This window comes from Ipomoea nil, unplaced genomic scaffold (genome assembly GCF_001879475.1).
Source record: "Ipomoea nil cultivar Tokyo-kokei standard unplaced genomic scaffold, Asagao_1.1 scaffold3147, whole genome shotgun sequence".
In the NCBI taxonomy this organism is placed as follows: Eukaryota; Viridiplantae; Streptophyta; class Magnoliopsida; order Solanales; family Convolvulaceae; genus Ipomoea; species Ipomoea nil.
Genome location: NW_017619575.1, coordinates 379,496 through 404,881, shown reverse-complemented (window position 1 = coordinate 404,881; position 25,386 = coordinate 379,496). Strand labels below are relative to the sequence as shown.

Below are 25,386 nucleotides of genomic sequence, written 5' to 3'. Positions count from 1 at the left end.
TGGATATTGTGATTTTGCTAGAATACAGGCTGCCAAAAGAAAGAACAATCATTACATCGTGGATTCTGGTCCAGTTAATTGTGATTTTGCTACAATACAGGCTGCCAAAAGAAAGAACAACCATTACATCGTGGATTCTGGTCCAGTTAATGTACATACAATTAACATATTCTAGATATTTTCAATTAGTTGATCACGGAGTATAATAGAATGAACATACATATTATGTTTTTTTTTTTTTTTTGTATATTTTTAATTAATTGATTATAATAATGTACATACATATTACGCATTTTTAGCTAATGTACATTCAATTATAATATATTAGTTGTATATACATAATTTGAATTAAGGGCACTCAATTTGCGGAGAAAGAAAATTGTTGAAGAACCAATAAAAGGATGGTAATATTAAGCATTTGTTTGTGAAAATGTTGACAACACAAGGCGAAATACACAGACCTCAAGATAAGACAGCAAAAGAATACTAAGCTTAGAAAGACAAATATTTACTTATTGTTAGATGCTACGCTAGCATCCAGTACACCAGATACAACCCCAAATGGGAATGGTGCTGGCAAAGATCCTTTGTGAATATTCGCTATGCTGCAAGAGGTTTCTATGAGATCATTCTTCATAATTGCGGTCCTCGAGGCCATGTACTCTTTATATTTTGATACTGAATCCACCACAGCAAAGAGTTCGCGAGCACAGAGCTGGATTTCTTCTTCGGTTTGCATGATTATTTCCTGCAACTTGGCATTTGATGCCTTTAAAAGCACAAGTAACAGCCTATAAGGATAGAACATTGTCCCATAAAATAGAAAGGCAATTTCTGGAGATTGTACACCACGGGCACATATTATGACCGTTAATTTGAGAAAGCTAGTATGAAAAATCACCATACCTTGAGGAATTCTGCTGCCTCTCTCTCGACAAGGTCCATATTTTGAGCCTCTGCTGCAATATCCTCTGCCATCTTTTTGGCTTCAGTTGCACATCTAGATGCGAAGTCCAGTGTTTCCCTCCTCATTAAGTCCAACTGTCCTTCAACCTAGTTTATCAAAGAAAGTAAAGTTCACAGAACTGTAAAATAAAATTCATTTCCTTAGTGAAAACAATAATATTTCCCCATGTAAGGCAAAAAGATACCAAATATATTAAAAGTGTAGCTTTAAACAAATGAAGTAAACTAAGAAGCTCAGTCATGGGCTACTTTTTCTGTTCCATTTTTTGGGTAGACTTTCTTATTAATACCAACCAACAAGCTTATGAATATGGTGTAAAACTCTTTGGGTTACTCATCATAAAAAGAGGGAGAAAAGTCTTTTTCTAAAATCAATCTGGTAGAATTCCAGAACTTTAGTGAAACACTGACATTTTGAAGTCAGTAACACACGCACTAACTCACTCACATCCTGCCAGGCATAAATCAAGCCAAAAGCTAGAAAAAATAAACTCTCTTGAAGAGGAGAGATGCTGTTGGCTGTCAAAGCAGCAAATGGACCTTCTAAAAGATGTTCAGAAGTCTACAATTGGAAATTGTCACAACTATATTCAAAGTACAGCAACCACAAAGGAAGAGAATAACAAATCTTTCAAGTAACTGGTTAAATATGTTTCTAATATCATTCCTTAAATCCACATGAATCCAATATAACAAAAAGCTAAATATCACTTCTTAATAATTAAAATTAATTGATCCAATTAGATAAGTTGGCTCTATCATTTTTTTTTAACATTACATATAATTTATATGGTGTTTTCTTAAATATGACATTATTATTCTGTGTTGAATATTAGGAAAGTTGTCTTAGTTTCCTATTCTTATTAGTAGCTTCCTAGACTAATTTAGTATCTAGTTTAGTATATATAGAGGTCCATTGAAGTATAGAACAGATATAAAAAGAGAGACAATCTATTGTACTCTTTCATTATAATATATTCTCTATATTCTCTTGTTCTTTGGTTATCACATATTTTGCTTCCGCCTAACTGGCGGGTGGTGGTTATTCTCCACCCGCCAGACCTATCAATCCCTCAATTTCAACATTCTGAATTACAGTAATATTTTCATCTTAACACATAACCTAGATCACACACATTTCTACATAGTTTATTCATGAATGAGTTTGGCCTTGTTTGGTAACATAGTTAGCTTATCAGCCAATTTTGGCTTATTTGACCACTATTAGCTGTTTGACTTGGTTAAACAATCAATATTAACTAGTTTAACTCAGTATCCTTCAGAGACAAGATGAGTGGCTCCCCTTGCTGTAGACAGCCTAAGAGAGTATCCTCATATACATAAATGTCATGTCATATATTGACACCAACAAGTCAACAACAATTCACATGGATGCTGCCTTAGCTTACCTCGTCAATGTGGGCCTGAAGAGTGGTGAGACGATTCCTTTTTGCCTCAATTTTAGTAGTCTTGTCTATGGACTGTTGCTGAAGAGAGATCAAGCCTTCCAATTTCTCCATGGAACTTTTCTTCATTTCCTCCTCCAAGGAGGCAAGTGCCGGCTTCAGGATAGATTTATAGTCTATTCCTAAGACCTCCCTGGTCGAGGACCCTTTTGCATTCAACTGATAATGATATGCATTCCCTAGTTTTAACCTGTAATTTTGAAAACGGATATAATACAATTAGATAAAACGAATGAAAACTGAAATGGAAATTCAAGCTTAGAGTTTTATTCTTCAAGAAAGCATTTATATTCAAAAGGCTGTTGATGAATATCGTAAAGATACCTCCGGATAGCTTGGTTGCACTCAATCATAAGCTCCTCGAGTTTCTCATACTTCTGTCCAATCATGGAGTCTAGTTCCCAAACCTTCTCCTCCCACTTATTCCTTGCAGCCTCAATCTCTGCAATATTTCCTTCCAAAGCCTGCAATTCTCGCTTCATCCTATCAGCATCCCTGGCATTAATTCCCTGTTCCTCCACCCTCTTCTTCAACTCTTCATTCTCAATCAAAATACTTTCCTTCTCAGTGTTCTTAATCTCCAAGCCTTTTTCCTTCTCCTCCAACAATTTACTCATTGCCACTTTTCGCCCTTCCAACTGCTCAATCATATCGCGAAATTTCTTCACATCTAACTCCAACATACTCTTCTCCTTCTCCAACGCCTCCCTCTCCGAAGGCCCGGTCTTCAATCGCTCCAAAGTTCCCTCCAACTCCTTGGCATTGCTTTCCAATGCCATCATTTCTTCAGCAACTCTTTCCTTTTCTTGCATCATTTCCTGCATGAAAGTACTGTCCACCCTGTCCACTTCGTCGTCCTTTCCGGTAATGAAATGAGAATAACTCTCGAGAACATACCTAAACATCCGATTCTCCATGAACGTTAGCTGCATCTGAGTGGAATTCAGCTGGTTATCGTCATACATGAGGAGCTGAACTAGCCAGTGGATAGCGCCAAGCAAACTGGGCCAGGAATGAGGAGTTCCAGGGGCACGAAGTGCAGATTTGTTCACCTTGACGGGGCAATTTAGGGATTTCAGTAGGTGCTGGAAGTCATCTTCGACCTTCTGGAACTTGGTGACGCCAAATTGAGAGAGGATGAATTTGATGGTCTCGGTGATGTCTTTGGCGGAAGGGAACGGAGGTTTGAGGGAGAACGAGAGAGAGTGAGAGGCGAGAAAGGCGTTAATCGCACGGATCGCAGAGTGCTGGTAGTTCCGGTCGGAGATCGGGACGCCGGAGGAGCGAGGGTTTAAGCCAATTGACGATGAGGATGGTCGGCTGCTGGCGAAGCTGGCGTCCGAGTCGCGGCCGCCTCCGGCCGACGTGTACTGCCACGCATCGTTCGGATTGAGCGCGGTGGGAGTGGGAGGTGGGGGCCTACGGTCCGGCGCTGCTGACTCTCTACCTCCACGACGGCGCCCGGCTCCTCTCATCGTCGGCAAATTTGGGTTTTCCTTTGAGTACAGTCTGAGCAGCGCTAAGTACAGTTGCAATTGGGAGCGGTCGAGGGATTTGAAATGATTTTGTCTATTCCGGTCCAACGGAAACTATCGTGAGAGTTTAAAACGGAAAAGGGCTTTGGAAAAATGGTCAAATTGACTTTTAGTGCAATTAGGTTGTCTAAAGGCTCAAGTGTCAAATTGCACCATGAACGAATTGCGATATGTCATGCCGCACCATGAACTTTCATATCTGCTGTTTCGATGCACAAACTATAAAATTTTATTCGTCTAGACCTTTTAGCAGGTTGTCATCAAGTTACAGGTTATAATATGCTGATGTGGAGATTTTTTTTATTGACCAACATTTTTGACTTTTCTGCATCGTCTTTCTATCGTGAGAGTTTAAAACGGAAAAGGGCTTTGGAAAAATGGTCAAATTGATTTTTACATGGCGTTTAGTTGAAGGAAATTTAAATTACCTTCCCACTTAATTTTCACCTAATTTCAAATGTCACAAAATTTTTTTTGTTTAGTTGAAAGGAATTGCAATTCTCACATTTTCATGGAATTAAAATCTCATGTCCTCTTGGGATTTTAATTCCTGGGAAAAAAGATAGTAATGAGTTAAAATTATCCTTTTCTTTTTTAACCTAAAATTAATGTCTAACAACAATAATGGATATTTTTGACTTTATACTACTTATTCCCTTTCAATTCTCATGTATACCAAACATTGGAATTAAAATTCTCATTAATTCTATTCCTGTAAACCAAACAGTGAAATTTAAATTCACACTTTATTCCAAGTAATTCATCTCCCATGGAATTGCAATTCCTTTCCCACATAATTCCCCATCTCCAACCAAACGCCCTGTTAGTGCAATTAAGTTGCCTAAGTGAAAAAGTTTCATTCATATTTCTTAAATTGAAAAAATTGTTAGAATTAAATTTAAAATGATTTGTTTAAGAAGTTAATTCTTCACATGTGTCTTTTTTATTTTTGTTTTTTAACTAATTATTTATTTTTTAGAATTATAAAATAAAATAAAATAAAATAAACAATTCAGCCATCGACTGTCCACAAGAGGACAGCTGGTGGCTGTCTCCGTCACAAAAAGAAAGATGGTCATGTCCGTCTTCCAAATCTGGAACAAGGGTGGTGCCACCCTTGTCCCAAATGGTCATGGTGAGAACAACCATGGCCAATTCAAACGGCCATGTCAATTTATTTATTTTAGACGGCCAGGCTGTCTCACCATGGTTGTTTGGAACGAGGGCCGCCGGCCACCGTCCTCGTTTAAGATCTAGAAGATGGAGACAGCTACCGACTGTCCTCGTTAGACAGTCTGTGTCTGTATTATTTTTTGTTTTGTTTTATTTTTTCTAATAAATAAATAGTTTTTTTCAAAAAACAGAAATAAAACTTTTTTTCTAAAAGACATAGAATTAACATGCTAAACCAGTAAATTCGAACTCAATTGAACAAATTTACCGATTTAAGGGATTAGAATGAAGTTTTTTTTTTTTTTTTTCTCATTTTACGTAGGGGACCTAATTACACTATCCGATTGATAGGGGGTTAATTTTATTGTAAATAATTGAGAAATTGTACAAGAATACAAAATACAGAGAATATAGAGAGAAGGGGATATTCTTATTCATCATCGGCCATTTTTTATTATACATTTGGTCTCTCGTTTAATTTGTCGGTCAATTTTATATTAAAAAAAGTCAATCAAGTTGAAATGTAGGTATCAAATAGTAAAAAATAAAGTTTCGAAAAGTTGGTTTACGTTTTTTTGTTTTTTTTTTTTTTTTTGTTTTTTTTTTTCTCAATTTAGGTTAGGTGAAAAATTGGACAATGGACCAAATGTGGAAGCAATTGAATATTCATGCACTAAGACTTATGATAGTTAGTGAGCTAATTTGGGAGGGGTATCATAGTTAAGGGATCAAAGTAGGAAAAATCTCAAACGACAAATTATATCATGAATGGACCGTATGGATTTAACTCAATGGTTCAACAAAAGACATATGAGTTATTGGGAGATCCAAAGTCTAAAAATTTAAAATGTGATGGAAAACTAATTGTGCATAAAGTGTAGAATATGGAATGTGTTAATTGCAGGTACAATGCATGAGCAAATTATGCTGTGTAACGCAAAACGATGTTCTAAATTAAAAAAAAAAATCATTTTTTCATTGCCGTTAACGGCGTTAGGCGGTTTCCTTTTGCATTCAAACATTCCATTATCTATTTGCAATCGCGCAATTTATAAATTATGAATCTACTGTATTTAAATTATGAATCTACAATATTAGATTTGTGAACATGTGATAGAGCTATATGTTCATAATTTTATAAATATATGTTCATAATTATAAAGTTATATGTTGATAATTTTCAATGTCCATATTCCCAATTGTTAAACTTTGTATTCCCACAAATCACAGAACTATATGATCATAATTTGATAACTATACAGTTTAGAAATTATGAATCTACTGCATAGAAATTATGAATCTACTTTATAGAAATTGTGAATCTACTGCATTTAAATTATGAATTTATGATTTAGAAATTATGAATTTACAATATAAATTTTATGAATTTACAGTATAAAAATTATGAGTTGAAATTGTGCGCATTTTGTATGGTGCGCACAGTTGCACAGCGTAACGTTCCCAATGTAGGTGGACCTAAATACCTAATAATGACTAAACAATTGGTTTAAAACGGCAAATTATGCCGTGGACTCGTGTCCACAGTGAATTGTGGACACGGGCCCAAAACGACGTCGTTTAAAAAAAAAAACGCGTCATTTAGTTAAAAAAAAAAAAAAAACGCGCGCGTTTTGCCGTTAACGGCGTTATTTTTTTTTTGGATTATGAATGTACAGTTATGCCGTTATGAATGTACAGTTATGCAATTATGAAATTATGAACACAGAGCTCTAACATTATGAACTTACAATTATGAACATATATAGTGATAAAATTATGACCATGGAGCTTTAAAATTGTGAATCTAAGCTTCGAAGATTATGAATGTACAGTTATGGAGTTATGACTCTACAGTTATGGAGTTATGGATCTATAGTTATGAGATTATGAATCTACAGTTATGGAATTATGAATGTACAATTATTGATCGAATTATGAACAAAGAGCTCTAACATTATGAACTTACAATTATGAACATATAGTGATAAAATTATGAACATAGAGCTCTAAAATTGTGAACATAGAGCTTCGAAAATTATGAATGTACAATTATAGAGTTATGAATGTACAGTTATGGAGTTATGAATGTACATTTATGGAGTTATGAATGTACAGTTATAGAGTTATGAACGTACAGTTATAGAGTTATGAATGTACTGTTATTAATAATATAGTAATAAAATTATGAATATATACTCCTATAACAAAGCGGTCTGAAATTAAAAAAAAAAAAAAAAAAAAAAAAGATAACAGTGCCTAACGGCACTGTTACCCGTGTCCAGCAAGCATGTTGGACACGGTCCAACGCATAACGATTGGTTTAAAACTTATTAGGCTTGCATAACTATAAACTAATGGACTAGTGAAGATTCTGTTTACGGGCTTTCGCTACCTATAAATTAATGGGCTTTGTAATACAGCCCATTTACCCACTACAGTGACGTGGCCTTTAAAACCCTCCCCAATCTCCCGAAACGCGCTGCAAAAAACCCACCAAAATCTGGTCTTCCCTCCAATTTCCCAAAATCTCCATAGGCGGAGAGCAAAATCTCCTACTCACATTTCCAAAGCTCGAATAAAGTTCAAGGAATTCACGGTCTTCGAAGCCGTCAAGCGCTTCAGCGCCGCCGACGTCTCCAATTCAGCGGCCATCGCCGGTTCTGTGAACTGAGGAGTCATTTTCATGGGGAAAGACGATGACGAGATGAGGGGTGAGTTAGAGGAGAGGCAAATTAACGAGGAGTACAAGATTTGGAAGAAGAATACTCCGTTTCTCTATGATCTGGTTATCACTCACGCGCTTGAGTGGCCGTCGCTTACCGTCGAATGGCTTCCCGACCGGGAAGAGCCACCTGGGAAGGATTACTCAGTCCAGAAGGTTATTCTAGGGACCCACACTTCCGAGAACGAGCCGAATTACCTCATGCTCGCCAAAGTCCAGCTCCCGCTCGAGGATGCTGAAAATGATGCTCGCCATTATGACGACGATCGGTCGGACTTCGGCGGTTTCGGTTGTGCCAATGGAAAGGTAGAGTAACTTGTTTGTTTAATATAATTCTACTTATGATTTTTTTTCCCCTTTCTGGCGAATTGGTTTGTGCTGTGAGTTTACATGAGGGTTCGGTTTGGTGGTTGCCCTTTTAAATCTGCAAGGGTTTGTTTGGCTTTCATGATGTTTAGTGGTTCTGGTGCTTGACTATGGATAAATCTTGTACATATATCTGAGTCGCTAGGGTATTGCTTATACTCCATTTACACTTTGTAGAAGTCAAATCAGCTAAAACATTACTCCATAGTTTTGAAATTATGTAGCTAGTACCTTGTGAACTGAAAGTTTAAATTTCAATTGTTAGATGAGTGGATTGTCTCAATTTGATGAAATAATTAATGTATTTGGGGCTGAAATCATTTTATTTTGTCATTGTTTCTCCTTCCAATTTAAACTGTACTATATGTGAAGCGTAGCTAGTTAAGTTGTCCACTTCATTTTCTTTCGAATTATTTAATAATTTGTAGTTATGTAAGTGATTGCCTCTAAAAGAGCAGGGCCATGTGAGGAGGTAAAGGAAGAGGGACTGAGTGCTGGGCTCTCGATCCTTGTTGGTTTGATTGGAACTCCTTTCATAGATTGATTGTAATGTAAACTTGGCTTGATATAGCTCTGTGGTTCAAGCTCTTGAGCTACATGAAGCTCGATTCTATAAGTCTTTTGATAAATAGTTTTGTCTGTTTATTTGTCTCATTGGATACAATCAATCTAAAGATCTGCATTTGATGAATAAGGTGCTACTTGCTTATTGTATATAACATACACATCTTGCTGTAGGAGAATGATTGGTTTGATGGGGGAAATTGGTATTTAATCATATGGGTACTCGGATAGTCGGATATACACACTCGTCTGATTTGGAGGAATTTTCTCCCTCTTTTCAAGTGCTACTTCCTGATGATAAATCTTATTTTCATAAGGGGAGACATGGGCATTACAATTTAGTGATGAACTTAGCAGATGCATAGTTTACCTTTAAATTCAGCATGAACACTTGTAGTTGACTTCATTCCAATATCTATGATTTTGTATTTGAGATTTATCATTGGAAAGTTTTGTTCTACTTTTGATTCCTCATCAAGATCATCCACCTGATTGGGGGTGGATTAGTCTTTTTCTCTTTTGTTGTTTGAGTCAATCACCCTTTTATAAATACTATATATTTCTCTTGTAGGTACAAATAATCCAGCAAATAAATCATGAAGGAGAAGTTAATAGGGCTCGTTATATGCCTCAAAACTCATTTATTATTGCCACCAAGACAGTTAGTGCTGAAGTTTATGTTTTTGATTATAGCAAGCATCCATCTAAGCCTCCTTTGGATGGTGCATGCAATCCTGATTTGAGGCTAAGAGGTCACAGCACTGAAGGATATGGTTTGTCATGGAGTCAGTTTAAGCAGGGCCATTTGCTAAGTGGCTCAGATGATGCTCAGATTTGCCTGTGGGACATTAATGCTACTCCAAAGAATAAGGCCCTTGATGCCATGCATATATATAAGGTATGTGGCAGACTAGTCAACGCTTGATGTAGTTCCTTTTCACGTGAATTTAGTAACATGTGAAGGATGAACCTAAGGCATGCTGACAGTGGTTGATTTCACTGAGTATTGTCTAGAATTCTCATATATCTGAGTAACTTTCTTGGTGATGTTATTTTAGATTCACGAGGGAGTTGTTGAGGATGTAGCATGGCATCTGAGGCATGAGTATTTGTTTGGTTCAGTTGGAGATGATCAATATCTACACGTATGGGATATGCGGACTCCATCAGTCACCAAGCCTATGCAGTCTGTAGTTGCTCATAATGGAGAGGTGGGATCAGACTATTTAGTATTTACATGAAATCCTATGTGTGTGTGTGTGTTTTGATGTATGTATATATTGAATGAATGGATGAAATTGCAAAAGACATAAACAAGCAAATGCATTGCCATGCTATTCCCTTCTTATAGAAGCCTTTAGACTACTTGTGTTTGTTTGACCCGCTTTATAATATGAGGAGGTTTTTTGAGCCAAAGCAGAAGAAAAGGCCTATTTTTCAAAAAGCTCTTAATTCCATTTAGGTTCCCCTTTTTAATTATTTTCACTTTTGCCTTTTGCTAATCTCACTGCAATTAGGAACCATCTCTTCATTAATCTATGTATCTATGCGTGTGTATATATATAATTATATATTCATGGTATTGCATTCTTGTTGGTAAAGGTCAACTGCTTAGCATTCAATCCTTTTAATGAGTGGGTTGTCGCAACGGGATCCACTGACAAGACAGTCAAATTATTTGATCTGCGCAAGATTACTTCTGCCCTCCATACCTTTGAATGTCACAAGTAAGAGTTGTTGCTTGCATTTTGTTTTTGTTGAAAGTTTGGTTTCTTCATTGGTCATGGTAGTATATTACTCCGTACTTAGAAACATTATTTTTTCTATGCAAGTGAAATTAGAGCAAAAATTTTCTGAACTTTGTGACAGGGAGGAGGTTTTCCAAGTTGGTTGGAATCCAAAGAATGAGACTATCTTAGCTTCTTGTTGCCTTGGTAGGAGACTCATGGTCTGGGACCTGAGCAGGTATCTTATAAATTCCAGATAGTGCAATTGCTGTGAATTGAATGCATTTATCTGGTCATAATTGTGTTTAAACTTCTCTTGCATTGTTATATGCCTTGCAAGCTTCTTCTCACTGATACTAATCGACCTGACCTGGCCAATGAATTTACCCCCTATCATGATTTACTTGAAGTCTTAACTACAGTGATTGGAGTATTTTTGCCATTCAAATTTTAGTTTGCAACTTACGTAGTATATATTTAAGCAATCATTAGCTGAGTGAATGGTTAATCAATATTAGTGGTTTTTATAGGTTAATTTTGTTTTGATGCTGAAACATGAATGTAGTTCTACTTGAGAATGAACACCTTTACATTGAAAAAGGCTTTCTCAAACAATGGAGGAATTCAGTTTGATCTGCCTAAATTTTCCTCATTTCTGAAGTAATGTATTCCCCAGATAGATAGTTTTGGGATCTAGGCTTGTATTCTTTTTGCATATGTAAGCTCAATCCTTTTTCTACCTCTGTTTTAATTCCGCATCGTAAAGGCACCCTGTAATTCAGATACAAGAGCCAGTGCTATAAGCCTATAAATCACATTTTTCTCCCTTACCAGGATTGATGAAGAGCAAACACCAGAGGATGCTGAAGATGGGCCGCCAGAATTGCTCTTTATTCATGGTGGGCATACCAGTAAAATTTCCGACTTCTCATGGAATCCATGTGAAGATTGGGTCATTGCCAGTGTAGCCGAAGATAACATACTACAAATCTGGCAAATGGCCGAGAACATTTATCATGATGATGATGATATAACTGGAGATGACGCTACAAAAGCTCCCTAGTCCAGGTTTCTACTCTCCAATGCAAATGTAACCCCCCGGGATCTCATGCCTAGTTTCTGTTAGGAGGGTGTAGATGTTTTCTCTAGTTTACACTCACTGTTGAAATTGAAATAGACTCTGCTGCTATCAATTATGGCATTTCCTAACCTGCATGTTCTCTTAATCTGCATCCAGGAATTTTGTACTTTAGATAGCAACTTAGCTTATCTGTATTTAGCGGTTATGGTTATGCCTAATTATAGCTTTTTTTTGCGTTCGGTACGACAGTGCTTTTCATGTGATTGTGTTAGCCTGTTAGGGAAAGGTGACCAAAAATGATGTGTTCATTCATGTGTCAGATCTGTTATCTGTAGATCTGGCGTTGTGTACCTCTGTTGTTATGCCGTAGCATATTCCCAGCTGTACCGTGAGAGGCGTGACGACGCTTTCAAGTTTATACCCAGACGTTAGACATTCCTCAAATCTCAAGTTATTCCAATCTCTAGCTCCTTAGCATCCCCCCGCGTGTTGTCCACGTCCAACACCATTGAAAATGTGAGGTCAAAATGTTTTTTTTTTTTTTTTTGGTGAAGTTATATGACGGTGTGCATTAGGTAAATTTTATTCTTGTACAAGTATTTTGGGTTCTTTAGGTATAGATAATGATGATGTCAAATCAATTAGATAATAGTTTTATTGATAATAAGTTTCTTAGTACACTTTTTGAATCGGGGAATCAAGTAGATAACTCAAGTGTAGTATTAAGAGAACTTTGATTCTTTGAGTCAAAAGTGCTCTTATAGGTGTACGTTGGCTTTGTGGCTAGGTTAATTTGGTGGCAAATGTTGCGAATCTCATCGGTGAGAGGGTGCAATGTGCTCAAACATTTTGTGGCTAGGTTAATTACATCATGTGTCTGCGCTGGCAGCTAATCGAGGTTGATAGGACAATTAGAATGATACTTCTGAGATCATTGATTTCTCATGTGAGGTCAACAAGTGGATAGGGAAAGGCTCCAAGGAGATAAGATGTAGTCGGGAAATAGGGTATACACCTCGTATAACCCCATTAGGAGTATTACAATGTTTCAACATAATTAAAAGAAATTGACATAATATAATATATTGTAAATTTTACAATATTGATCACTGATATTTTTTTTTTTTTTTTTTTTTTTGTCATAACTCACAAGAAAAATTGATAAAATGATAAACTGCAGGTGACTTTTTTATAATATTTTCTACACACTCAATTACTCATTTTATGCCATTGATGCTTAAAGTAGAATTGTGTATTTGTGCATTAAAATATTACAAAAGTCAAGGGTTAAAATGAGGAAAAACTCATTTAAAGTAGATCCCTTTTCCTTTTCGTTATCAACTTGCTTTCACAGCAATGGGGAATTTGTATCGTGTTATACCACTCCCTTCTTGGCGCGTAAAACCCCACAGCTATCCCACTTAGAAGAGAGGGAGCGAATCTCGTTAAAGTAACTCAACTCCTTTCTCTCTCTCTCTCTCTCTCTCTCAATTTAAGCCAATTTTTTGGAAACGCCCGCGCTCTTTATTTGCCGATATTTCCAATTTCCATTATCATTTCAATCTACCAAGTTTACAAACTTCACCACATTCTCTCTCTCTAAATCCTTCCCTCATCTTCAAGCAATCCCCGCCCGGTACGAAACCTTCAACTCCTTTTACCTACATTTTTCAATTCGTGTTTTTGGTTTCATGAATTCTTCATTATTTTTAGCATATATTATTCAATTGGGCTGCTTGATTCCTTGACTTGAATGTGCTATGAAGTGATTATGGTATGGAAGAATTGAGGCAATGCCAATGACCAATGTCATGTGCTGCGGTGATTAATTTATTTAACTCCGTATTTGATTAGTCTTTAAGCTGTTGTCTCATTGATGCTATTAATTTATTCCTTATTCTAACTGTCTCCTCGCGTGGTTTCTCCCTTGAGCCACGTTGATGTTTCGTGCATTTGATGCATTTCGTGTTCCCCTCTCCCTCTCTCTCTCTCTCTCTATATATATAGATGTATATGTGCGTTGAATTTTGTGGAGGTGTCTGTAATAATTGGCTGCATTTTGGTTGCTCTTGCTGAAGGATCCAGATTTGCTTGAAAGTTTAGGTGGGTGTGATTTGTTTTAATTAATGAAATCAGCTCTAGTAATATCAAATTATGGTATCTGTTGTTTCGTTAATTCTGGCCATTTTTCTTCTTGGATGTTTTTAGTGGTTTTTGTACATGTTTGTTAAGTATGGAAGCTAGATTGGGTTGACCTGCTAGCATGCGAGTTGATGTCTATATGAGATGGATGTTAGACTGGATGGCTTTGATTAATCTTCTCAGTTTTGTTTTGTGATTTTGTAGTCAATGGTTTGTTGAGGATCTGGTTCCTTTAAGCTTCATAACATTTTGAATTGTCATTTTATAAGGGTTCTGTATTTTTTTTCTATGTTTAATTTGGCTATCTGCTCGTTACTTCCATGGTGAAAGAGTGCAATTCCCAATCATGCACATGTTTAAAACAACTTCTAGATCAGGGTTTACTAGCAAAGGCTAAAGTCCATCCTTGTGATTAATTCAGCTTCTTCATAATCATAACCTGATAAACTGCTCCATATGTATTCTGTAATGCACTAGCAAAGGCTAAAGTCCATTAATTGTTAATTTTGGCTAGGGATGAGATAATATCGATGCTCATATGATTAAGTGTTGATATTCATGGGTTATTATGAAAATTTATTGTTCTTGTTTCAACTTTATAAATAATGCTAAACTTGTTGAAATTCTCGGGTTCTTATAGATTTCTTTTAGAAAATGGCAAAAGGAAGCAGAGGAAGAGGCAGGATTGCATCACGACAGTGTCAGGGAGAACCATACCCCTCACCATCTGGTAATCATTCAGTGGACATGAATGAAAAGAAATGCTCCAAAAAATCTGAAAAGAAATGCTGGGATGATGCAATATGTTCTGTATGTATGGAATATCCTCACAAAGCTGTCCTTATTCTGTGTTCCTCTCATGACAAAGGCTGTCGTCCCTACATGTGCGGGACTAGCTTCCGCTACTCAAATTGCCTTAAGCAGTACAAGAAAGCTTACACTAAAGTAACATTTCCACGGAACAGTCAATCTCCCCGTGGTTCAACTAGTAGCCCAACCACAGCCCCGTTTTCTGCCTGGCATGCTGGGAACTGTGAGACCATTGAACTTGCATGTCCTCTTTGTCGTGGACAGGTGAAGGGGTGGACAGTGGTTGAACCTGCACGAGAATACCTAAATGCTAAGAAACGAAGTTGCATGCACGATGGCTGCTCTTTTGCTGGAAACTATAAGGAGATGCGTAAACATGTTAAGGCAGAGCACCCATCTGCTAGGCCACGTGAAATCAATCCCCTGGTTGAACAGAAATGGATGCAGCTTGAACGGGAACTAGAGAGGAATGATGTCATCAGTGCAGTAACATCAGCAGTGCCCGGGGCTGTTGTTTTTGGTGATTATGTAATTGGAGAGCACTACGGTTCTGAATCAGAGGATGAGGATGAGGATGGATTTGATGCAGAAGTGGAGCAGAATGAAGATTTCAGAATGAGAGCCGATAGCAGTTGGATGAGCTTTCTACTTTTTCTGCAGGCCTTTGGTTCAGCACATGGTAGTCGTTCAGATAGAGATACGAGGCATCAGGGTATAGATTCAAATCATGGACTGGGTGAAGGCACTGTTAGAATTAACAACCCACCTCTTAGAATTAACAACCCCCCTCTTAGAATCAACAACCCCCCTCTTAGAATCAACAACCCCCCTCAGATTGGTACTTTTGGTTTCCCAGATGAAGATAGTGGTGGTATTGCTGAAGATGTTCAAGATAATCATACAACCATACAACACTAATTCTGCATCTCACCAAGATAGAGTCCTTTTGCAGCGCTCTGGGAGAAGGTGGCAGAGCCAAGCCAATGGAGGTCAATAATAGATGTTGTCAATTGAAGTTTCAAAATGGTAAGGAAAATATGAAATTTTAGGCTCACTTTTAGTCTTTTAAAATGTACTAATGTACTCCATAACTTTTTAACTATACTCTGACATGGCCTTCTTCTCACTGATGCTCAAAAGTTGAAGTTGATGTATTGTTTGGTGATTCTGTGAACATTTTACTTGTCAATAACTGAAATTGATGTAGTTTTTCTTGTAATTTCATTAATTTTTTTAATCAAAACCCTTTCAATACCATATTGATTTACTGCATAGTTTAAGTGTTACCTAATTGAAGAGTTTAGATTGCCTTTAAGCTGTCATATAGCTAGTAAAGCGTGCACAACTCAAAGGGACAAATATCACCAATTGCAGTACTATGAACCACAGCTCCTTCAGCAAAAGAAATCAGGGTATGCTATAAAGTAATGTTAAATAAAGATACATAGTGTAACGGCAGGGGTGAGAACTTGGGGATTGACGGGGCCACTCGTTATTTACCTCTTCCAACGGCTCTTGGACAGGAGCTCTTAAGGCTTAGGATTAGTTTAGCGTAAGTTGGGATACATAATGTATCAATAATAATAAGAATACATAGTTCCTTCACCCTATAGTACAACTTATAGATTCATGATGCTGATTCTGCAAGTTGAGTCCTTTTATCCTCCAACAACTTTAATTCTTTGTGCCAATCTTCCAATTTAGCTACCTTCTCAAGCTGTTCTGGCTTCATATCCTTTTCCTTGGTTTTCTGCTGTTGTGCTTCTGTCAGCCGAATCTAAGCAAAAACGAACCCATACTATTGGTATTGCATGGTTAAATGAAAACTTAAAAGACTAGGTTATGTCACCAAAACACAATTAAGCATTCATTAATCCTAATCTAGTGGGGGTTGGTTACATGAAATTAAGACTTGAGAGTTTACCTTTTTCTTAAGCGCTCGAATTTTTTTATCAACATCCTGAAGTTCAGTTCCCATTGTGAGCTCATTTATCTGAGACGCAACCGATTCCACTTGGTTTGACAGATGATTTGGTGTTTCATCAGAAGAAATGTCAGCATTTTCTGGATCTTTGCCCTTTTCAAGTGCAGCCTGTCACAGGTCATGTTAAGGCTTCAAAGAAGATGAGAAATGGGAGAGCAATTGAAGCAGTATTAAGATAATGAATGATTGACCTGCAGGCGCTTTTCTTTCTTCCTTTCGTTCCTCATAGCTGATTTCGACTTGGTTTTCGGAACATCACTCGCCGGATCATATCCCGGCGGCACCTCCTGCAATGCCGCCATTTCCTTCCTCCACTGCCATCGACACCATCAGAAAACTGAAAACCAATCAATCACTCGGAAACACACACTGTATGTATATACGTACTAGGGCGCCTTTGGATTGGTAAACGGCGACTTCCTCCTGGGGAATATAGCCAGCCCTAATCCGGATAGGCTTGCGGGAAGTCCCGTCGGGTCGCCGGGTTGGGGCGAGGATTCGCTCGCCTTCTTTAAGGGTTTTGCCATGCTCCGCCGCCAGCCGCCGCACTTCTTCCTCTTCTCCTCCTCTGCTGTTAGCGGCGCTGCTCGCCATTGATTCTCACAGCTTCACGGAGCCCAGAGTGAAGTGGTGATTGCTCCTTACAGTAGGACTGATTTAGTAGCGACAATCATTTGATCACTCAATCATCTTCCGCAATTTCTGTCGCAGAGCATTTCGTGAGAAATGACAATATTGTCCTCCTATGTCGATTATGACGCGGCCCTTCAATATCAGAGCTCAAAATCCTCGTGTTGCATCTCCAACCCTTTGCTCTCAACGGTAGCTCAATTGATTTTTCGGAAAAAATATTACATTGAAGGATGCATGATCAAATCCTGACAATCCTAATGTGGATTATTATGCTTTTGTGGGGGTGGTTCCTTGTGAACACCAAACCCTCCAATCTAAATCGTAGTTGAGTCAATGTGATTTAACTCGGGACAAGGAATTTCACCTTTTAGACCCATGAAATTATTGATTTTTATAAAGAAGAATTTGTTATTTATGTTGAGTATAAAATTATAAGTATATCATTTTATTATTAGATTTTTTTTTAAATTTAAAACGAAATACTCCATATATATTTTAATTTAGTATTATAATATATTGAATTTTAATATTTACACGTGTTACTTAGTTCAGGTAACCCGTGAATTAAGACACCTTTCATGTATGTAGGAATAACAATCGAGCCAACTCGTTCTATTTAGGCAAATTATGCTGTGCATCCGTATGCACCATGTATGGTGCATATGGATTGGTGCATACGGATGCAAAAACGACGTCGTTTTAATAAAATGCGCGTCTCCCCTTAAAAAAAAAAAATCAGGTTCGATTCCCAGCAACAACATATGAACTAAAATTCCATAATCGATAAACTATAATTCCATAATCGATGAACTATAATTCCATAATCGATGAACTATAATTCCATAATCTAATCTATGAACTAAAAATTTCAGAATGAATGAACTAAAATTCCATAATCTATAAACTAAAATTTCAGAATCGATGAACTACAATTCCATAATCGATGAACTATAATTCCATAATCAATGAACTATAATTCCATAATCTATGAACTAAAATTTCAGAATGAATGAACAATATAATGTTGTTGCTGGGAATCGAACCTGGATTTTTTTTAAAGGGGAGACGCGCGTTTTTTAATAAAACGACGTCGTTTTGGCATCCGTATGCACCATGCATGGTGCATACAGATGCACAGCATAACGATTGTTCTATTTAAGACTAGTTAGTTGTAGCAAGTTGTAAAATTTATAGGTGATAATTGGGCTAACAGGACAGGTAAACCGTCTAATTGGACTGGCTGATTTTTATGGGGTTAAATTTTGAATCCTAACCCTATAAGTTTTATGATTTTATCAAATCAACTCATCAATTTGATTCACATTCCTACATGCATGGTCACCCACATGCTTTATTGTAGAGTGCACCATGAGCCCATAGTGATGGGCCTCTCTCATGGGATCCAACAATTATTTTAAAAGAGTCCAAATTTAGGGCAATTTATATCCTACACCACGGCGCGCGTTGCACTATGCGCCCAGATGCAAAACGACGTCGTTTTAATTTATTTATTTTTTTGAAATTTCCCGCCCCAGTGAATGGCAGTAGTTTTTTCTTTAAAAAAAAACCCGCTGTTCAAGAATGTACATAATGTTATACTAGAATACACATAATTGTATACATGAACGTACATAATTATATAACAAAATATACATACTCTTTTTGAAAGATAATACACATAATCTAACATAATACATAATAAACATAAACTTTTAACATAATACACATCAACTATTAACATAATACACACAAATTTTCTGATTCGGATGTACATAATTGTATAAAAAGAATGTACATAATTGTATAAAAAATGTACATAATTGTATGAACCAATACACATAACTGTATGAACAAATACACATAACTGTGTGAACAAATGCACAAAATCCCAATAACTTCCTACCGCGCCTCCCAAAACGACGTCGTTTTGGGAGGCGCGCGGCGCACAGTGTTATGTGCGATGTGGGGTAGGGTATAACGATTGCAAATTTAGCATTTAAGTTTGACTTTATCACTAGTGCCCAGTTGCCCACACAATCAAAAGTGGCAAATTATGTTGTGGAACCGTGTCCACTTTGTAAGGTGGACACGGTTCTAAAACTGTTCATAATTATGAATATATAGTTTAAAAATTATGAACATATAATTCTATAATTATGAACATAGAGTTGTGAACATAATTAGAACATATAATTTTGTAATTATGAATATAGAGATCTAATAATTGTGAATATGAAATTCAAAAATTATGAATATATAGCTTTATAACTATGAACATATAGTTCAGTAATTATGAACATATAGTTCAGTAATTGTGAATATAGAGTTCAATAATTATGAATATGAAGTTCAGTAATTATGAACATATAGTTCAGTAATTATGAACATAGAGTTCTGTAATTGTGAATATAGAGTTCAATAATTATGAATATATAGCTTTATAATTCTGAACATATAGTTCAGTAATTATGAACATAGAACCGTGTCCACCTTGCAGCATAACAATTGATCAAAAGTAGTTCACAAAGTCGGATGGGTTAAGTTATTTTTTGGGAAAATTGTATTTTTAGTCATTTAATTATACTCGTGGTACAAACTTAGTTCCTGAGTTTTATGCATGATCATCTTTAACCCTTAAGTTATGCATGGAGTAACGATTTTAGTCTTTAAAGAATCAAATTAGCCACTTTAATTTATTCATTGACAAATTGGTGGTAGAAATAGTCCCCGAGGGACTAAAATTATCACTTCGTGCATAACTTAAGGGTTAAATTAAAAATTGTCACGCATATAACTCAGCGACTAAGTTTGTATCACGGATATAACTGAAGGCCGGACCAAATTAAAAATGCAATTTTTTTTTAATTATTTCCCCCCCTAAAATATAATTATAAAAAATCATCGCAAATGACATAAGCTTATATTATCAACACGCAAAGTCGTGAATTTGTTCAATGCCATACACAAACTAACATACGTTTCCGGTTTACATATATAAATACCCAAACTAACTAACGTGTATATCGCATACAAACTAACTAAAAATCTAAAATCATCACAAATGACACAAGCGTTTATTATCAATACACAAAGTCATGATTTACTCCGTACGTACACTTTCAGATAATAATTACAAGTTTCTTTTATCAACTAAAAAATTATAGGTATGTTAACAACATTAGACTTGATTTGTCAACATTGCAACTATAGTGTGAATCAAATTTCAACAAGTTGGGTCCATAGATATTCATGACCAAAACGAATTAAAGCCTAAATTTGGTGAATTTTGTCAAAATAGGCAACCTTTAATTTAGTTTAGCTCATGCATGCATACGTAGCAATTATTACTACTCTAATATAGTATAGGACCATGCATGCATATTAGCATATATAATCCATCTCTTATATATACAACGTAACATTTCCTTTTGTAGGGGTAAAAACACTAATAAAACCCTAATTGATGTGGGTATGATGCAGTCACGTTTAGAGACCAAGTGTTACTGCTAGCTTGTATTTTTGGAGTACAATTCCTAAAAATTAATTTAATGTAGGATTATATTGGTCCGATAGTCCCAAACATCCACTTCTTGGACGCAATAGATTCAATTGGCGCATGTGCTAGTCTCTTTTTTTGATTGAATGGCGCTGAGATTTGAACATAACTCTGATATCAAATTGAAGCATATGCTCCATCTCAACTAAAAGTCTAAGTTGATAGTTGGATTGCACATTAATGGTTGCTCAAGAAATCCAATCACAATTCCTCCATCATGCTTCATATATGTGGAATATATTAATTATTATTTTTGTTTAAAAATATAGTTAATAAGATTAATATTACATTCTTACGAATTGCCATCATATTCATTCTTCTTCTTGTCATCGTGACGAAACAATACCGGAAGTTTAGGAAGATCGAGTCGTTTTCTTGAATCATATGGCTACTCTCTGCCAGAATAGTTGACTATTACTAATTAATATTAATATTAATATTATTATATGATGGAGTGAGGAATTTATTTATTTTATTAAAGGTAGTAGGATGAGATTTAGATAGCTTGCTTGTCATTTCCAAATTTGACATTTTTTTTTTGAATACTACTATATTTTAAGGGAGGGGGAGAAAGAACAGCTGAATCAATTCAAAGACGACATGCATAAACCAAATTCAAACTTAATAAAGAAAATTCTATAATTAAGCTATTATGCATGCACTTTAAGCTATTACTGTTTGTTTTTTACGAATTCTATTCTTGCCAACACTTTCTTATCTAAAAAAGGTTGAATCTCTAATATCAAGAGCTCCCCCACGACTCAATGGCTCATCAAACAGAGTCAAATGTCAGTGCGCACAAAGGGTCAGTCTACTTTGAATATAACCCCACACTGCTATCTGTCCACTTTAATTTGGATATAATCTCACATTGCTGCCGTCGAGGTTCAAATCTTGGTCTCTTCTCCCAAATACTGCTTACACTATTGAGCTAAACTCGTGCAGGCTTGCCAACACTTTCTTGATCAAACTTATCATACGTGATATTTTTAGTGTGATTTAAATAATTATATCGCATGTGTGGTTTAAATATTATTACAAATGATTGAGCTTACCCTTAAAGGCATCTACAACTCAGTAAGAGAATTAATCACTGTATTTAACGATAAAAAACCTTTTAAGTCACACCCAAAAAGGAAACCTTGTGGGTGAGAAAGAGTGGAAGCTGGAAGTGTGTGAGGTCTGAAAAGTTGACAATTTCAAGATCTGACCCAAAGGGCCACTCCCATCCTCAGCATTGTGGGATTTCGTACAAGACTCACTTTCTATAAATGGATGATGTTTCTTCATTTATTTATTTATTTTATTTTATTGCTTTCTTAATTAATCACTACACTCAATCTTCAACAAATTCAATTCAAAATCTCAACCAACCAACCAACATATATGCATTTCATTAACGACTTGAAAGTATCACCAAGCAAACTAGCCCTAAACCTTCAAACAATAACTTCCATATATAATTAAAATTCATTAATTAGTTTATTTAATTGTGGTATTAGGGCTAACAACTGCATACTATTCTTATATACTATACGGAGTATATATGAAAGGAGGGATTGTTCCAAAAGGGTGGCCAATTGAATGGAACATTATTCTCGTATATTAAGAACACGGGTTTGATTCTTGTTAATACATTTTCAATTGAGTCCCGTCACACGAGTTCTTCCTATTACGAATAACATTAGTTTTCTGATGCGATTTGCGAGTTATTACACAGAAACAAAATTAATTCAATATACACCTTCAGATAGTAGTTGCGTGTTTAACTTCACCACTAAAAAAAAAACAAAAAAAACAAAAAAAACAGGGGGATTAATTAAGGAATGGAGATTAATTATAAACTAAAAGTCAAAAGAAATAAATTAAGCAGCGTACTTACACGTGCACTTACGCTTGCTGGAGACGAAGGAATTGACTTTGGTGCCTCAAAAGCACCAAACAATTAATTTCAAGAAATTCAACTAATATTATTCCTCATATATCATCACCTTGATAGCTAGCTCCAACAACTGCAGATTCCTAAGATGAACACCTGCAACAACAACAACAACGAAAGCTCTCATCACGACCATATGGATATCGATTTGTCCTTGAAGCTCAACGAATCTCCTCAAGATTCCCCGCAGCCTGTCGGAAAATCATCATCATCACAAGCAAACAAAGGAGATTCGCCGCCGTCGCCCAAAAATTCCAAGACAGAAGAAGAGGTACACCACACCATCTTTACTCTTTGATTCCATGATTGCTTAAGCTTGTCCACAAAAAAGGCGAAATCCCCAGTCCTGTCTGATAAGATTGTTGATAGATGAATTACTGTGACTTAGCCCTCACTACTATACGAGGGGCTTAATCCTGCGTATTTATCCACAATCTGCCACACAGGAATTGAACTGAACCAACTGAGCTAGCTACCAGCAATTATGTAAGTTTTTCTTATTATGTTGGATTAATTATTTTATTTTAATGTTTTTTGAAAAGATAACAGTGCTGCAATCGGAAATGAAACGCATGAAAGAGGAGAACAAGGTGTTGAGGGAGGCAGTGGAGCACACAATGAAAGATTTCCTCGATCTGCAGACCAAACTTGCAATATTTGTCCACCAAAACGATCACAAAAAGGTAATTATTAACTTTATTCATGCAATATATAATCTTTAATTTGTAGCATAATCAATTCAATTATTTAATTATTTTTTTTTTAAATATTTCTTGGGGGAATGTATATTCATCAGGACGCTAGCAATTTTCTTTGGGTGAATAATGGGGAAGAAGAGAAGATTAGTCAAGAGGTGAACAGGACATCATCATCGTCATCGCCAACCGCACAGCTGGAACATGATAATAATAATAATAGTTTTAGTGATACTGAATTAGGGTTGTCTCTCACGCTGCAAACCGCCGCCGCAGATGATCATGAGAAAGGAAGAGATCAGAAGAGTCCGGCATCGCCGCCGCCGTCGATACACGGTAATATTCACCATGGAAGCAGCAGCTTTGCTGCAGGGCTTAGTGCCAAGAATATTCCCCCCATTTCTCAGCACAACGTCAGAAAACCTAGGGTTTCGGTCCGGGCTCGCTGTGAATCTGCCACCGTAAGTTCCATCTAATTACCCTAAATTAAAATTTTAGGTATCCGGGTGGAGCGTGATTCTTGTATATGAAGATTACGAGTTTAATTAGGCTTAATAATAATTATGCTTTGCTAACTTATGGTGTTTAGATGAATGATGGTTGTCAATGGAGAAAATATGGCCAAAAGATTGCTAAAGGAAATCCTTGTCCAAGAGCCTATTATCGGTGCACGGTAGCTCCGGGATGCCCTGTAAGGAAGCAGGTATTTTTTTTTTTTTTTGAATGCAAGGAAGCAGGTATTTAATTCTACAATTTTTCTTAATTCAATAGGTTCGAGTTTTAGTACCATGGTGATATAAAAAAGAATTGCACCACAATTGGGAGAACTTTCACCTATTAATTTTTTTGGTTCTAAGTTCGACTCCCAATAAAAATATCTTATTGACCTTCTTGGTTTGTGCGGACTGATCAAGTATAGACAATATAGTCTAATTTAATTACCCTCGTCACCCAAAAAAATTGAAAATGGGCTTGTGCTTGTGCGCGGGTGCTGACTATATATCACATATTGATGTTTTATATCCTTGGATTAATAATTTGTTTTGAGTGACGAGGAAATTAAAACCATAGCCCTGAGGTATATACTGGGTAAACTTGGCATTCGGATCCTAGCTAACAAAGAATAAGAAAATCAGCCTAAATTGTTCACAGTTAATTAACTAACTCAAGTTGACTAATAAACTGCTCCTATAGGGGTCAAACTTGTAACCATATGGATTAATATATTAGTTAGTTAACATGTCTTTCATTATTCATATAGGTTCAAAGATGCATAGAAGACATGTCTATATTAATCACAACCTACGAAGGAACACACAACCATCCCCTTCCGGTGGGTGCAACCGCCATGGCAGCATCAACAGCTTCAACAGCAGCCCCCTTCATGTTTCTGGATTCTCCCAACAACATCGGAATTATTCCCCAAAACCAACCGTTTCTCAACGCCCCAAACTACCACCACAACATCATCCCAACCCTAGTCAGAAACATAAACCCTAATTCCGCCATGGCAGCTACTTTCCACCATGATCCTGCAGCTTCTTCCAAATTAGGGCTCGTTCTTGACCTCACCAAAGATGGCGTTTCCTCTTCTGCTAGCTCCTCCTCAACCTCATTGCCCAAACTGCAGGGACAAATGGGTCAATATTCGTCTTGGATGATGCAAAGACTAGCAAGCAATTTTGATGGCGGCCATCTTCAATCTGGGAACGCCGCAGAGAATGATAAACAGAAACTAGTTGAAAATGTGACCGCCATTGCCGCTGATCCTAAGTTTAGGAATGCTGTCGCCGCTGCCATTTCATCATTCATTAATAAAGATAAGCCGCCATCCTAGTTAACTAATATCTAGCAGATGATTAAGTTAGCATTATCGATGTCTTTTGTACCGGGTACAATTATGTATGCTTTTAAGGTATACCAAGTAACGTTAATTATTCACTGCTGAAAATTATGAAATTTCCGACCACCTGAAAGTGATTTTAAATGTGGAAAGGCTTGTTCCGATCACTTTTAGTATTGGGAAA

At 36.5% G+C, this 25,386-nt stretch overlaps 5 protein-coding genes across 9 annotated transcripts; 3 read left to right on the top strand and 2 right to left on the bottom strand.

The window, feature by feature from the left end:
* Nucleotides 1-379: 379 nt before the first annotated feature.
* Nucleotides 380-4,024, bottom strand: LOC109167115 (kinetochore protein ndc80). The gene is made up of 4 exons (XM_019316040.1): nucleotides 2,757-4,024; nucleotides 2,376-2,622; nucleotides 907-1,053; nucleotides 380-769 (listed from the first exon to the last, which is right to left on the bottom strand). Exons 1-4 carry the CDS (start codon nucleotides 3,905-3,907, stop codon nucleotides 509-511), a joined length of 1,806 nt encoding a protein of 601 aa, XP_019171585.1. The 5' UTR covers nucleotides 3,908-4,024; the 3' UTR covers nucleotides 380-508.
* Nucleotides 4,025-7,613: 3,589 nt separating this feature from the next.
* On the top strand, nucleotides 7,614-11,858 carry LOC109167120 (WD-40 repeat-containing protein MSI1). The gene is made up of 6 exons (XM_019316050.1): nucleotides 7,614-8,168; nucleotides 9,364-9,690; nucleotides 9,851-10,003; nucleotides 10,395-10,519; nucleotides 10,662-10,757; nucleotides 11,354-11,858. Exons 1-6 carry the CDS (start codon nucleotides 7,824-7,826, stop codon nucleotides 11,580-11,582), a joined length of 1,275 nt encoding a protein of 424 aa, XP_019171595.1. The 5' UTR covers nucleotides 7,614-7,823; the 3' UTR covers nucleotides 11,583-11,858.
* Nucleotides 11,859-13,027: 1,169 nt separating this feature from the next.
* Nucleotides 13,028-15,795, top strand: LOC109167122. 5 transcript variants are annotated; one of them, XM_019316058.1, is made up of 3 exons: nucleotides 13,028-13,236; nucleotides 14,383-15,314; nucleotides 15,378-15,795. In XM_019316058.1, the coding sequence occupies exons 2-3, from the start codon at nucleotides 14,397-14,399 to the stop codon at nucleotides 15,468-15,470; spliced, it is 1,011 nt and encodes a 336-aa protein (XP_019171603.1). In that variant the 5' UTR covers nucleotides 13,028-13,236; nucleotides 14,383-14,396; the 3' UTR covers nucleotides 15,471-15,795. The 5 variants fall into 5 exon arrangements, with proteins under 5 accessions (XP_019171603.1, XP_019171602.1, XP_019171601.1 ...); XM_019316057.1 differs by having other exon boundaries at nucleotides 13,030-13,231; nucleotides 14,382-15,795; XM_019316056.1 differs by having other exon boundaries at nucleotides 13,030-13,374; nucleotides 14,383-15,795.
* A 147-nt stretch (nucleotides 15,796-15,942) lies between these two features.
* On the bottom strand, nucleotides 15,943-17,226 carry LOC109167124 (partner of Y14 and mago-like). The gene is made up of 4 exons (XM_019316060.1): nucleotides 16,924-17,226; nucleotides 16,728-16,850; nucleotides 16,477-16,644; nucleotides 15,943-16,329 (listed from the first exon to the last, which is right to left on the bottom strand). The coding sequence occupies exons 1-4, from the start codon at nucleotides 17,128-17,130 to the stop codon at nucleotides 16,180-16,182; spliced, it is 648 nt and encodes a 215-aa protein (XP_019171605.1). The 5' UTR covers nucleotides 17,131-17,226; the 3' UTR covers nucleotides 15,943-16,179.
* Nucleotides 17,227-22,695: 5,469 nt separating this feature from the next.
* Nucleotides 22,696-25,276, top strand: LOC109167118 (probable WRKY transcription factor 9). The gene is made up of 5 exons (XM_019316045.1): nucleotides 22,696-22,935; nucleotides 23,207-23,347; nucleotides 23,461-23,820; nucleotides 23,949-24,062; nucleotides 24,621-25,276. The coding sequence occupies exons 1-5, from the start codon at nucleotides 22,753-22,755 to the stop codon at nucleotides 25,194-25,196; spliced, it is 1,374 nt and encodes a 457-aa protein (XP_019171590.1). The 5' UTR covers nucleotides 22,696-22,752; the 3' UTR covers nucleotides 25,197-25,276.
* The last annotated feature ends 110 nt before the right edge of the window (nucleotides 25,277-25,386 follow it).